Raw genomic sequence first — 12,134 nt, 5'->3', positions numbered from 1 at the left:
AGTTTTTATATTCCTGTATTCGACCTGAAACATTCGACTCTTAATCTATTGATATTTGCTATGCAGTAAACATCCTTTGACGTTTCCATTACCAGCGATCGCCTAATCCAGGAAATTGATATTTCTAAATAAAGATTGTGTATTTTCGCGACCCTACTATGGGTGCAGAAGTGAGAGAAGAGCAAGAATGACAGTCATCAGTTCATAAATATAAGACTCATTCTAGTTGCTGTCACAATTTCTTAATATTTTGACATCAGAGAGACTACTGTACAATCATTGACGATATTTGCTGCTGTTCGCTTAAGAATAACATCATTTGACAGAAGTACAAACTTCATAGTTAACTCTCTACCCTCTGGTCACATTTGGAACCTCGAAACTCGCTTATCGGGTTAGCTATCAAGCTATTTTGTTTATATATATATATATTCCCTCAACAGATTGAATATTAAATTTCGAAAAACGACAAATACATTACAAAGATACAAGCAGCAGATTCCATATTTGGTATGGTCAATGCACACAGTATAGTTATACAGTATGGTCAGTGCACACCTGTCGTGTAACTATTGCTGCATTTTTAAGGGAATTGCAATAAACTGCTCTTTTCAGATGTTAAAATGAAAGAAAGGCCAAATGTAGATATTATTGATTTTGCTGAATTATCAAAATGATTCTGAAAATCGGTCAATAAATCTGTTGTGTTTAAGCATTCAAATGTCACACCAAATGATTCATGCAAGACTAAATCGTTATATTGGATTGCTGTCATTAAAGTATATATTTTTATTACTTACTTTTCATAAAAACGGTTGTGTGATGATAAAAACGATGCTGTCGTATGACCTGAAAAAATGATGCTCTACTTTTCTCATTTCATTAGAAGTATAAATTTAATAAAGAAAGGTATGAATTTTGTAGTTCATTAAAATTCTTAATTAATTATTGGCCATAGAGCAGTATGCTAATATCCTCTCAATTAAACTTTCAACTCTTTCGAGGATTTATTAGCTCTACCGAAAAACTTGTTTACATTGTCTGATTTTATGCAAAATTTTAATTTATTTTTGATATTTTTCTAATGACATCGAAGAATTAATAAAAATTGAATTTGGCCCATCATGAAAAGCGCTCATAATGCATAATCCAATGATACTGTCTATTGCTATTAATAGTAAAATGTGTTGAGGGAAGCAATTAGTTGAATGAATGAGGCCATCACCAATTGATCCCTCCTATCCTTCCCTCAACTCTCCAAATCTCTCACCAGACATCAACAATAAAACTAACTGAATAATAATATCTTATTTCCACATTCCAAAGGTTAACATTTCTTTTTTTATACCGCTATCTCTGTCCTTTGCTTTCATCTTTATTCTTTTATCACTGGACTATTTACTTCCAAATTTTGCTAAACAAATCCTCCAGACGGTAATTCAGTGATCATTTGGTCACTCTTTTTGGCTTCTTATCATCTACAAATCATTGTTTTACTCCCTCCCAACATAGTAATATGATATCCCACTTCTCAATCTACCATTTCAAGCCTAATTTCCTGAAAGAAACTTCGTTTAAATTTAAATCAAATGATCTGTCATATTTTTGAAATTCCGCTTAAATTTTACATGGATGATAGCGCAACATTAGGACTAGTGGAAATACAATATGTCACACAAGTGTTCTCTAGAAAAATACTCACTATATGGTGATCAGACCAAGACAGCTGCATACACAAGCGCTTAAACGAGCATATGGTAAGCATATGATGTCACTCAAGTAAGCCCATCTTATCAGACTTTATTGCATTTACTTATCAGTAAGTTTAAAATTTCCACAGTGCATTACCTAGAAGTACCTCGTCAACCCATTGGATAGGAAAACTCTCACCATCCCCTCAAGACGAAACATGACGAAATTTCATCTTTCCCTCATCAACCCCTCACTCTTTCTTCTATCTCTCCCATCTTATAAGAATCAGTTATATGCCAGGCAAAAGTGTATGTGTATGTGTGTGTGTGTGTGTGTGTGTGTGTGTGTGTGTGTGTGCGCCCTGCACGAGTTAAGCCAAAAAACAAATCTAACCTCCTTCGTCGGATGATCGGAAAGCAATACAAAAGTAACAGGCTTCTAGCTTTCCTCTTTCGCAGATGATTTTTAATCAGAACATAACATAATAAGGTGATGAAAGTGGCATTAAGCGTTAAAATTTGAATTCTTTTTAGCACTTGCAATCTAATTTCCTATTCACAAAGTATAACATTTGTAGCTTTGGAAGTCTTTTTACCAAACCTGTTTATGAGGGAGGAAAGTCACCAACAATTATTTCACATTAATCTGACCTCAAAGCTTCATCTAGAATACTATAATTACTGTCCATACCATTAAAATGATTACGAGGAAAAGTTTACCTGAACTTGTTGGCACGTAGTAGCTGCCAGTTTCTGGATTTTGAAGCAACATCTGCCTGGTTTCATCATCCCACTGTGAACCAGACTCTGCTTCTTGTTCTTTTAAGCGTGCGTTACGAGTGTTAGGAGTAAAAGTCGTACGTATCTGCAGTACGTGATTATAAACCACACAAAATATCCTATCATTTGTTTAAAGAGATGAAAATTTCGGAATAGTAATTTTTCCCTGTTTTTCTTGGAAAAAAGAAAAAGAATTCTTTGATCATTCAACATGAATTACATTAGTAATTGCTACATGTAGCAGCCCGTTGTTCATCTCATTTTCCGTTTACTGAGTTAGAAGCGATTCAGTTTCGCTTGCAAACTTTCTGATTGAGTGAATAGTGAAATAATTTCAAGGAGCACATCGTACCTGTTGTGATGACGATATTTCATAATTGTTATTCAATAATTTAGAATGTCGCCTCGATGAAACCAGTCCTGAGAGATAATAGATATTATCCATTGCAATTTCGTTAGTTTTTATTTGAAATTAAAAATGGAATATTCATTTTCGTTTAGAACAATAGGAGTTAGTGTAAAACAAATGAAAAGCACAGATAAAATAACAGTAAAAAAGTTCTAAACAAGCGATAAGAAGAAGTAATAGGTTAACAATTAGGCAGCACAAGAGAGGAAATCCAAAATGAATTATACCCATTCACCACAGATGTACTATCAATAAGTAATGCCTATCTGTAAGGGTCAAAAAGTAACCTTTGTAGTATTTCTCCGTTTCCGGTGGGATCCCTGGTTCATCATATTGTGAATCATCGACAACATGTGCTGTGCTAGCTTCATCTTGTATTAACGGTGGAATCGGTGGATCACGCTGTGGAGGCGGACCTCTCATTTCAGTTGGTGCTGAAGGCGGCGGATAATTTGGAGGTGAAATATTAAGGAAACCTATAATATGGATGAAGTTAGTAAACCGTTCATGGAGTATAAGTTAGGCTAATTTAATTTCAGTTTCTCAAACAAATACACCTATTCCACAGAAGTGTTCGAAATATATGGCTAATAAATATATGCTAATAAGGAATAGGACAGTACAATAAACTATTATACATCCTTACTAGGTCACGCTGAACACGAACTGTTAGACTTTACGGGTCAGTGATTTTTCCCAAAGATGCGGAATTCTATCATATAGATTTCAAATAACGGTAAATTAAAACAGCGCTTAAATTCGTTGAAATTGAAGTAAAATCGAGGTAATGATATTAATCAAAGTGGTAGATGTTTGACCAATTTGAAAATCAATAGTTATGTGAACAAAAATGAAATATGAAGATCAGATTGGGGAATACTAACATCTTCATTAATTAGTGTTTCATATGTTCAGTTCATCTGAATGATCTTTTGCAATCATTTGACAGTGACACTGATAAAACATACTGGTTTTATTTTCCCATGTGTTTCGGAAGATATTGGATATTTGTTATACGGATGAGGTAAGTCAAGAAGTTTTAATGAGCTTATACGATAGTCTAAAATTAAACATTAACATCTTCTTAAAACAAATTTCAGTCTATTTTTCAGAAAACAAATAAAACTGTCTGTAGCATACAAATTACTAATTGTTCAGTAAACTTAATATCTTTAAATGTCGTGAAGGAAACCGTTGACAAAACGGACTTGAAAAACAGATTTTATAGAAAATTTCAAATTCCTAACAAATAACGTACATCTGAGACATCCCGCCCAAATAGATTTCAACGTTATGTACAATTTTTCTACACGTGAGTAGAACATTTCACACCTTCTCAGACTCTCAGGAACCGCGGTCTCACGATTCAGTTCTCCTTACATATGTAGAGGATTGAACAAGAGAAAACAGCTAATAATTGAATATATTTAACATATTATTTTCTAAAGCTCTCGATACTGCCGTTAAAATGTTTCACACTTCTTCAATACGCTTGATAATCCAAACAAATCGATTAATTTTTCATACATCACACTTTAATAAAACCATTCTATTTTCCTTCCATATATGCAAGTATAAATGCAGAAAAATATTTACTTTAAAATATTGAAAACGTTGCTAAAATTAGCCGTCCACAGAAAAAAGCTTAGCTCTCAGAGGACTCATTTTATATTTCAGTACACCACAATGTACACTTTAGGAAATTGTCAAGTACTTCTTGGTGGGAAGGATTATCAGTGCAAAGTGCACAATTTTTCTATATCAGAAATGAAATACAATTCCAAACACAAACACATACTGTGCACATTTGGAATGATTGCACGCGAAAGCTATAAAAATCTCATGAAAGAGAGCTGTTTGAATGTTTTCTCATTTTGGTCAAACTTTCGTCTTACTTTACTGACACTCAAATTCTCTTATTTTCTATTAATATTTCATATTATTTAACGCATATTTCGGCAAAAAATAAAGCAAAAATAGAATAAATGTTCCAAAAGATAAGGAAAGAACGAAATAAATGAAATATAAAATTGAAATAATGTAAAGTATGAAGTAAACGTTCAAGGGAACGATAACTCCCAAAAGGTTGCATAAATCTAAATCCTACAACCGGAATGATTGTGATGTCCTCGTAAAAATATTAAAATTTAGTTAAGCATGAAATTTCAGAATAGTCTTTTCTTTCCCAGTAGGCACAGCCTTTGAAAATATAACCTGTACTAATGCAGACAATAAGAAATTCTTATGCGCGAATTTCCAATGAATAGTTATTCTGGGACTAAGTGTTGCGATTTCTGTTGAAATTTGCTATATGATATTGAAATACAACAAATTCCCTCTTTTCTTCCTAGTCTTGGCCAAGCTTACTCAAAGCACTATCTGATCAAATATTACCTATTTAAGTTGATTGGGCATTCAGAATCACTGAAGCAGATGGCCTGTACGACATCAAACGAGTAGTTTAAAAGGCGCCAAACGCCTTTTGAAAAGCTCTAACTTGACCTGAACAAAAGGACAACCGCTATGACAACGTAACAATTGGTGATTAATATTGATAACGTAATAATTGTTGAGTTACAAAATCAAATATTCATAATTATGGAAACATCCTTGTCTTTTTCCACACACACAGAGATTATTCACTTAATTAAATAATGAAGTTGACACATGAAATAATAGCAGTTAACAAATGAAAGGATAATCAGATCACGTAACCGAGCATGACGACACCGATAGGAGGTTGTTCTTTCATCTGCATTTCTAGAAAGAAGACAGGACGGATTGCTCAACAGTCGTAAGCATCAGTAAAGGCAGGATGTCGCCAGTACTAAAGACATTCACACAAAGGATTCTTAGCTTCAGAACCGAACCGTCAGAATGACCGGATTAGTCGCGGTACCCAACTACATTAAGCAATTGCGAACAACGAAATACCCCACTATTGCCATTGCTATCGCCCCGTCTGAGGGCGGAGACGACTTCGACTGCGCTCAGCATTGCCGATCTTTCTTCTGCAGCTTGTTTATTCTCTTGCTTGGTTTTTTTTGAAGCATCGATACAATATGAGCTTGAATAATTTGGAACCAATGCGTAAGGGTCACCACAATAAGCCTACTAGCATTATGACAAATACAGTTGGAAAAAAGTCAAATCAATTTCTAAGCCTGAAAGTTACGAATTTCGTTTTTCGTTAAAGATCTGAAACTCTTTAATCGATAAATTATTCCTCTCTATTTAAAGCGAATTGAAAATTTCTCGAAAGCTTTTGAATTCAGACGAAATAATTTGCGAATAGAATCGCAACAGTAAGGAATGCATCTAAAAGTTGTTTTTCGGAAAGAAGCCTATTAGTGAGAAATAAAAACCGATTTGGTTCGTAATGTATTCCCGAGTGGTGATTTATGAATTATTTATTCGGCAAGTTCATCAAGCATCTTCGAGAGTAAAGGTTCTGAATGGATGGATAAACTGAATTACTTGCCGGTTTGTTTCAGTTTGAAATGGCATCCTGGGACTGGACAAGAGAGATCATAATCGAATTAGCGTAAGAATTGTGGGCTATTTAGATAATTGAGGACAGAAATCAGCTAGACAAATAGATTGAACTGTGATGGGAAAAAAGGCCAGATTAGCAGGATAAATCGAATTGAAGTTACGAACTAAGCTCAACTGGGCCAACCTCACCAATTGTCTTGTCCCAAATCACCACTTTAAAATGACCATCACGTTTGATTGGCCTAAAATTTATAACCACACGTTAAACACTTGTATTAACACGTGAAGAAGCTATTAAAGTTATTACTTTAGTAAAGCAGAGAAGAAAACTCAGGAAATTTTTATTCATGGTAAGAGAAATATAGAAATAAAATTGCACTAATTGGTGCTGACAAGGAGCGGAGTAAAGTCACATGCGCTTCCGCCTCGATACTAAATTTCGCTTCCATTTGTAAATTTAAAACAATTTCTCCTTATAACAAACTCGTATAGGAGGATTGTTTGGTGAAATTCGCTTTTTCAAAATATATAAATGAGAACTAAGAAGGATAAGATCCATAGAAAATGCAACAAGAATTGTTGATGCTATCCAATGGTTAATGACCACTTCACTCATTCAATACTAACAATTACTTCAACAATTCCAGCTAAACATATCTTGTCTAACCATTTCTTCATAGCGAATATCCAGATATTCATGCGTAGATGAGAAACTATCATTAATTATCCAATTACTGCTCACTTATTTGTTCACTTGTTCAAACTTAAGGCTTCAACAAAGCTTAAAATCAAAGCGTCAAATTATAGATAACTAATTAATTGCAAATAATTATAAAGGAAATTGTTACAGTAATCTGATCCAGTACTATGGTGAAATATGAGAAGTGAAACATGTGTCACAGAGCAGGGTAAGAGGTTGATGAACGACAGGAGAGTTTAGGGTAAAATTGAGGTAGGGATGTCGATCAGTGTCTAAATCAATGAGAATGCAACGAAGCGGAAGTTGATTCCAAATTACTGGGTTATAATAAATGATATCCTTCCACAATGGCAACACCTTATAGCAATCGACTATATGACCTTAAATTATAGGCTCATAAAAATTAAACATCAAACGATGGATGCGCTTTCATCTCTCCGTTTATACCAGGAATGATTTGATTTTTATGAAATGATAACTTGTAGTGAATAATGTAACTATTAAAGTTTTTAATCACCGAGGCTTATTCAGTACCTCAATGCCCGATGTATCTCGGACAACAGAACTTAAAATGATCCTTTGGCTTTAAAGCAATAATCTGCGGTTAAGTGATTACCAACTTTTTTCTTCAGCTTATTTTACTAACTCTTTAGTTTAAACCCCAATTTATAACAATAGTCCTTTAGCTAATTAATTAATTGAAATAATTCTAAACAGCAAATTCATGCACAAAGTTATCAGTTAATTGCTGAATTTTGGTTTTAACTAAATTTAGAGTGAAGAAGACAAGAAATAAAGGTGTTCAGATATCTTGGGAAATGCAAATATTCAACTAATTCGAACTTTACTGATCACATCACTAATGAATAATTCATTATTACCTGATTCCGTTTTTCCGTATATTAACCATCTGGTGGAATTTTTATGGTTTATTTTATTTTCAAATGGCAAATCTGCTTGCGTGCACTAATAAAACATAAACTTACTGCCGGCAAAAGTACTATCTGTAAGAATAGGTGTCGGACGCTGATGATAGGGGCCGATCGAAAGGCAAGGAATTGGTTCAATGCTGCTCATTCCCCTGCAAAACAGTTGTAAAAGCACTTCAACCGAATGATTCTATCCTTAAATAATTTTGATTTCAAAATAGTTCCCCTTCAATTGACATTCTTCGTGGGTGCTTTCACTATTAGCATCAATTATTTCCCTGTTTTGTATTGTGATACTTGGTAGAAAGCAAAAAAAGAAAACAAAAAAAAGATTTTCTGAATCTATGCTGAAATGGCTGTCCGTTTGACAGACAAGTGAAGATACATATATTTATAGTTGATAAAAGTAACCGCCCTAATGCTTTCAGCTTAAATGTTGAATGCTATCTATTATACGTGAAAGAATTCGTTTTTCAGAAAGGATTACTATGCTTGCTCTGGCGCATAATCAAAGTTAAATGATAAGAAACCAGCAGCCAAGAGTGTTTTCTCATTTTATGGCTCATTTTCATCTGACATCATTATCTATATTTACCTGGGACCCTTACCTGATGGAAGAATGGATTGGATAAATTAACTCAATCTAATCTAAAAACAAATTGACATCGCTCTTTCAAGATTAATTACTATGTTCAAATTATTGGCCTCGTCACTCAAAGAAATCTCGGGAATATAACTTACTCGGTTGATATGTTTGTTGAAGTGAAGATTGATGGGCCTGAATTAGTTGTTGTTGTAGTGGAAAATGCCGATGAACCGCTTACTTCTTCATCACTGTATCGTAACTCATTAAGTGGCATCAGTTCACGCTCACTACTTAATAAATCCTCATCAAGTTCGAGAGCTGAAATCAATTAAATTTATATTGAAAACAAAAAACGCTTAAAGTTGAACTTTAGTAGTTCTTAAAAATCATTTCCATAAATCTAAGGGATGTAAGGTAGATATGCTATGAGTACGTCCGGGAAAAAAACTGTCGTAGTACTTTGTATTGGAAAATGAGCAGTAGATTAAACACATGAAGATCTACTATGATTTGATTTAGGCTTTTAAATTTTAATTTTGTTTGTTTAACACTGCCAGGAAAGATGCAACAGAAGAAGAGGGATGTGATGCGAAAGAAAAGTGGTCCTTCAGGAATGATGAAGTACCAATCTTTGTTAGCCATTTCTGAAAAGGGTCAATCGATGTGTTCTTGGTCAGCACTGTTTTGTTCCGACACGGAGTACATACAACGAAAACAAACTTTTTTTATGCTTTTATGCTCAGAAATGGTTGTAATAGGGATGAAAAAATCTGAACGTTTTTTAATCATTCATGTAATTTTGGAAAAAATTAAGGAAGAACTTTCGTAAATTAAATCTGTTTGAGTCAAAGGTCATGTCCTGTCATCTGTTGACGAGATTAAAAAAAGCAATAGTAATGCATCTTTTTCTCCCTAATAGAAATGATGACAAAGAAAGCACATTTAATGAATAGTCGGATTCACTTCAAAATTATATTTTTATTTGAAATTTATAGATTCTTGAACCGATGACTCATCACCTTCATATGAACTTTACAAATCGATAGCAGCACAATAAGCAACGGGTTACAAATTTCTTAAATTTTTAATACGACAAAAATAATGTTTCAAACGGTTCATTGATCCCTATACGAATCAAATTTTCACAGCATTTGAAAAAAAAAGCTTATGAAAATTTCTTTTGCTAATCAAACAAATTTTGTGGATAAAGGAAAAATGACATGTCCTTCTGAGAATTTTTTGTTTACTTTTCGCAGTTTACTTTCAGGTATTTAACGAGAAAAAAGAGACAAAAAGGTATGGCTCGAATGATTTAATGAAGAAAATAATTTTAAACTGTCTAAGGAATGGCAAATTTGGTGCCATTTTTTCAAAAATTTGATTAAATGTAAAAAGTTTAATGTGGTAATTAATTCAACTATTCTAAACAAATTGAGATGAAAAAAAAAAAAACATAACGAGGGAATTTTATTACATATCGAATTGCTGAGCGGACTAAAATGGCCTTCGATTGGGGTAACTCTTTCGACCATTATGGCTTTGAGGTTACTTCGAGATAATTCAATCCAATCATACATACAACACAAGGAAGGAAAGATCATGTAGTGAAAATGAACGAAGTGTTAGAAAAAGGGTAAATCAGAAAATGAATAAATATTTTCACCAGAAGGCTAAATTCATTTTTTTTGTTCAAAATCTTTTTGCAAATTACATATGTGAATTTAATTTTTAGTGGTAGAAATTTCACATTTGAATAAAAAATGTCCGTCAGCTGGTTTACGATCAGTGAATTGATCAAAGATTGAAACAAAAAGTTTCTCAAATTGATAAAACCATTAATGTATAGTCTGCCACTTTCCTCTATTGCCGATTATTTATTTATTCCTCAATCGAAACTTGTTTGATTAGTTAAATGAATACAAAAGATATCGTGGAGGCAAATGAATTCCTCATCTTTTAGATATTATTAATTGCGTGAAACTTTACGTAACGAACGTAAGAATTTCTGCGTGAAACTCTACAAGTGAACTTTTACTTTGGATGGGAACATATCTATGTTCAGGTAAGTTTAATTTATTTTTAACTGAATGATTAATTGGAAATCAAAACTGTTTACTTTCAAAGTCTTCTATGCCTCTTTCAGTGGGAACATAAAAGATACTGATGGAAGTGGAAAATCGCATTCAGAGGTACGGGAATGAAGAAAAGGAATTCAATTTGCTCCAATAATAACACTTTCTCCGTAATCATTTTTCCTTGTTTTCTGTGGGAATATTTGCTATCACAAATGTCACCTACCGGACAATGAAAATATTGTCAAAATGACTACTTAACATTTTGCATAGATACAAATTCTTTTCTGATTTTTCATTACTGCCCACATACTTCTTCCTTCCTCTCTAAGGAGATTAACTTTGTCAAAAAATATTATTTCCGGTTATAAATAGGAATAGAATAACATGATCAATTTCGGATTGTTGTAAATATTTGAATGAATTAACAAAAATCTCCAAAGGGAAATGAGTTATATCTCTCATAACTTCCATTATATATCCTCATTCCACTGTACATTTCCGAATGGCTTCTTTTTTTTTTTTTTTTTAAATAACTCTAACGTGATCAGTTAATTGCGAATTGAAATGATAAAATTAGAATTTTTCTGATAACCTGATGAAGGGATCATTTATCAGTGATATCAAGAGATTCCAGTTTAATCTTCATTTTAGTTATCGCTGAAATACCTTACAAAATTCGAAAGATTTTGAATTTTGACCGTATACCAACCTCACGCTGTATCGAATGCACTTGCACTTGCATATCCTCCCTGCACATTTACTAGTCATGTGCAACTGCAAGCACATCCGAAATGTAATGGTGTCAATACATAACTTCCTAGTAGGAATATATATATAAGGTAGGAAGAGTCATTCTCGTTTTTCAAGTCTGTTTGATGCAATAAGAAAACCTTGCCACTTTCATATCTGTCTGAAGGTGACGATTGATGTGTTTCGTTCGTAGTTAATCTATAACTGACCTATATTCAGTTGTACCTGGCATAACTGAAAACAGATGGGAGAGGATCTAAGTTCCTCTAATTCCAAATAGTTCCATAAGGGTATGTATAGAAGTTAGATTGTTAAAATTTAAATTTCATTTGATAAGTTTACCAATAGAAAGTTGCGGACTTTTAGAGACCAAATGATGGGCTGATTTTTGATGTGTGTTGGTCGGATGACTGCTTTCCAATGAATAGAAAAGCTTTGGTTTTGATCCTGGTTGTTGTTTTGCGGTGATTGTTCGAGCAAAACATCCAAATCCATATCTTTCTTTTTCACTTATCATTTGTATATATGCTGATCTGGCCTGAGAAAAATAAGTAGTTAATTGAAGAAATTCAGCAGGAAGTATCAATCGGCATGCTTACTAAGATAAATATATTGATAATGATGACGAGATAAAAAAAAGAAAAATGATAATGATATGGTAATAGTGACGGCAATCTAAAATTTAAATATAACTAAAATAGCTATTTATAAATGGTAGA

At 33.2% G+C, this 12,134-nt stretch overlaps 4 protein-coding genes across 4 annotated transcripts; all 4 read right to left on the bottom strand.

Annotated features, from left to right (window-relative positions):
- Positions 1-2,355: 2,355 nt before the first annotated feature.
- LOAG_01035 (espin) lies at positions 2,356-3,520 on the bottom strand (the record flags this gene model as incomplete). The annotated part of the gene is made up of 4 exons (XM_003136575.2): positions 2,356-2,556; positions 2,824-2,891; positions 3,168-3,356; positions 3,511-3,520. The coding sequence occupies 4 exons, from the start codon at positions 3,518-3,520 to the stop codon at positions 2,356-2,358; spliced, it is 468 nt and encodes a 155-aa protein (XP_003136623.2).
- Positions 3,521-5,581: 2,061 nt separating this feature from the next.
- LOAG_01034 (hypothetical protein) lies at positions 5,582-6,824 on the bottom strand (the record flags this gene model as incomplete). The annotated part of the gene is made up of 4 exons (XM_003136574.1): positions 5,582-5,632; positions 5,815-5,991; positions 6,560-6,617; positions 6,769-6,824. The coding sequence occupies 4 exons, from the start codon at positions 6,822-6,824 to the stop codon at positions 5,582-5,584; spliced, it is 342 nt and encodes a 113-aa protein (XP_003136622.1).
- Positions 6,825-7,240: 416 nt separating this feature from the next.
- Positions 7,241-9,232, bottom strand: LOAG_01033 (hypothetical protein; the record flags this gene model as incomplete). Its single annotated transcript, XM_003136573.1, has 4 exons — positions 7,241-7,455; positions 8,062-8,156; positions 8,746-8,908; positions 9,160-9,232. The coding sequence occupies 4 exons, from the start codon at positions 9,230-9,232 to the stop codon at positions 7,241-7,243; spliced, it is 546 nt and encodes a 181-aa protein (XP_003136621.1).
- A 1,324-nt stretch (positions 9,233-10,556) lies between these two features.
- Positions 10,557-11,953, bottom strand: LOAG_01032 (hypothetical protein; the record flags this gene model as incomplete). The annotated part of the gene is made up of 4 exons (XM_003136572.1): positions 10,557-10,607; positions 11,375-11,414; positions 11,625-11,649; positions 11,758-11,953. Coding segments are annotated over 4 exons (312 nt in total), but the record flags the coding sequence as incomplete, so codon positions are not given.
- Positions 11,954-12,134: the final 181 nt, after the last annotated feature.

This window comes from Loa loa (assembly GCF_000183805.2).
Source record: "Loa loa unplaced genomic scaffold supercont3.150, whole genome shotgun sequence".
Taxonomy (NCBI): Eukaryota; Metazoa; Nematoda; class Chromadorea; order Rhabditida; family Onchocercidae; genus Loa; species Loa loa.
This window is presented reverse-complemented; position numbering and strand designations above follow the sequence as displayed.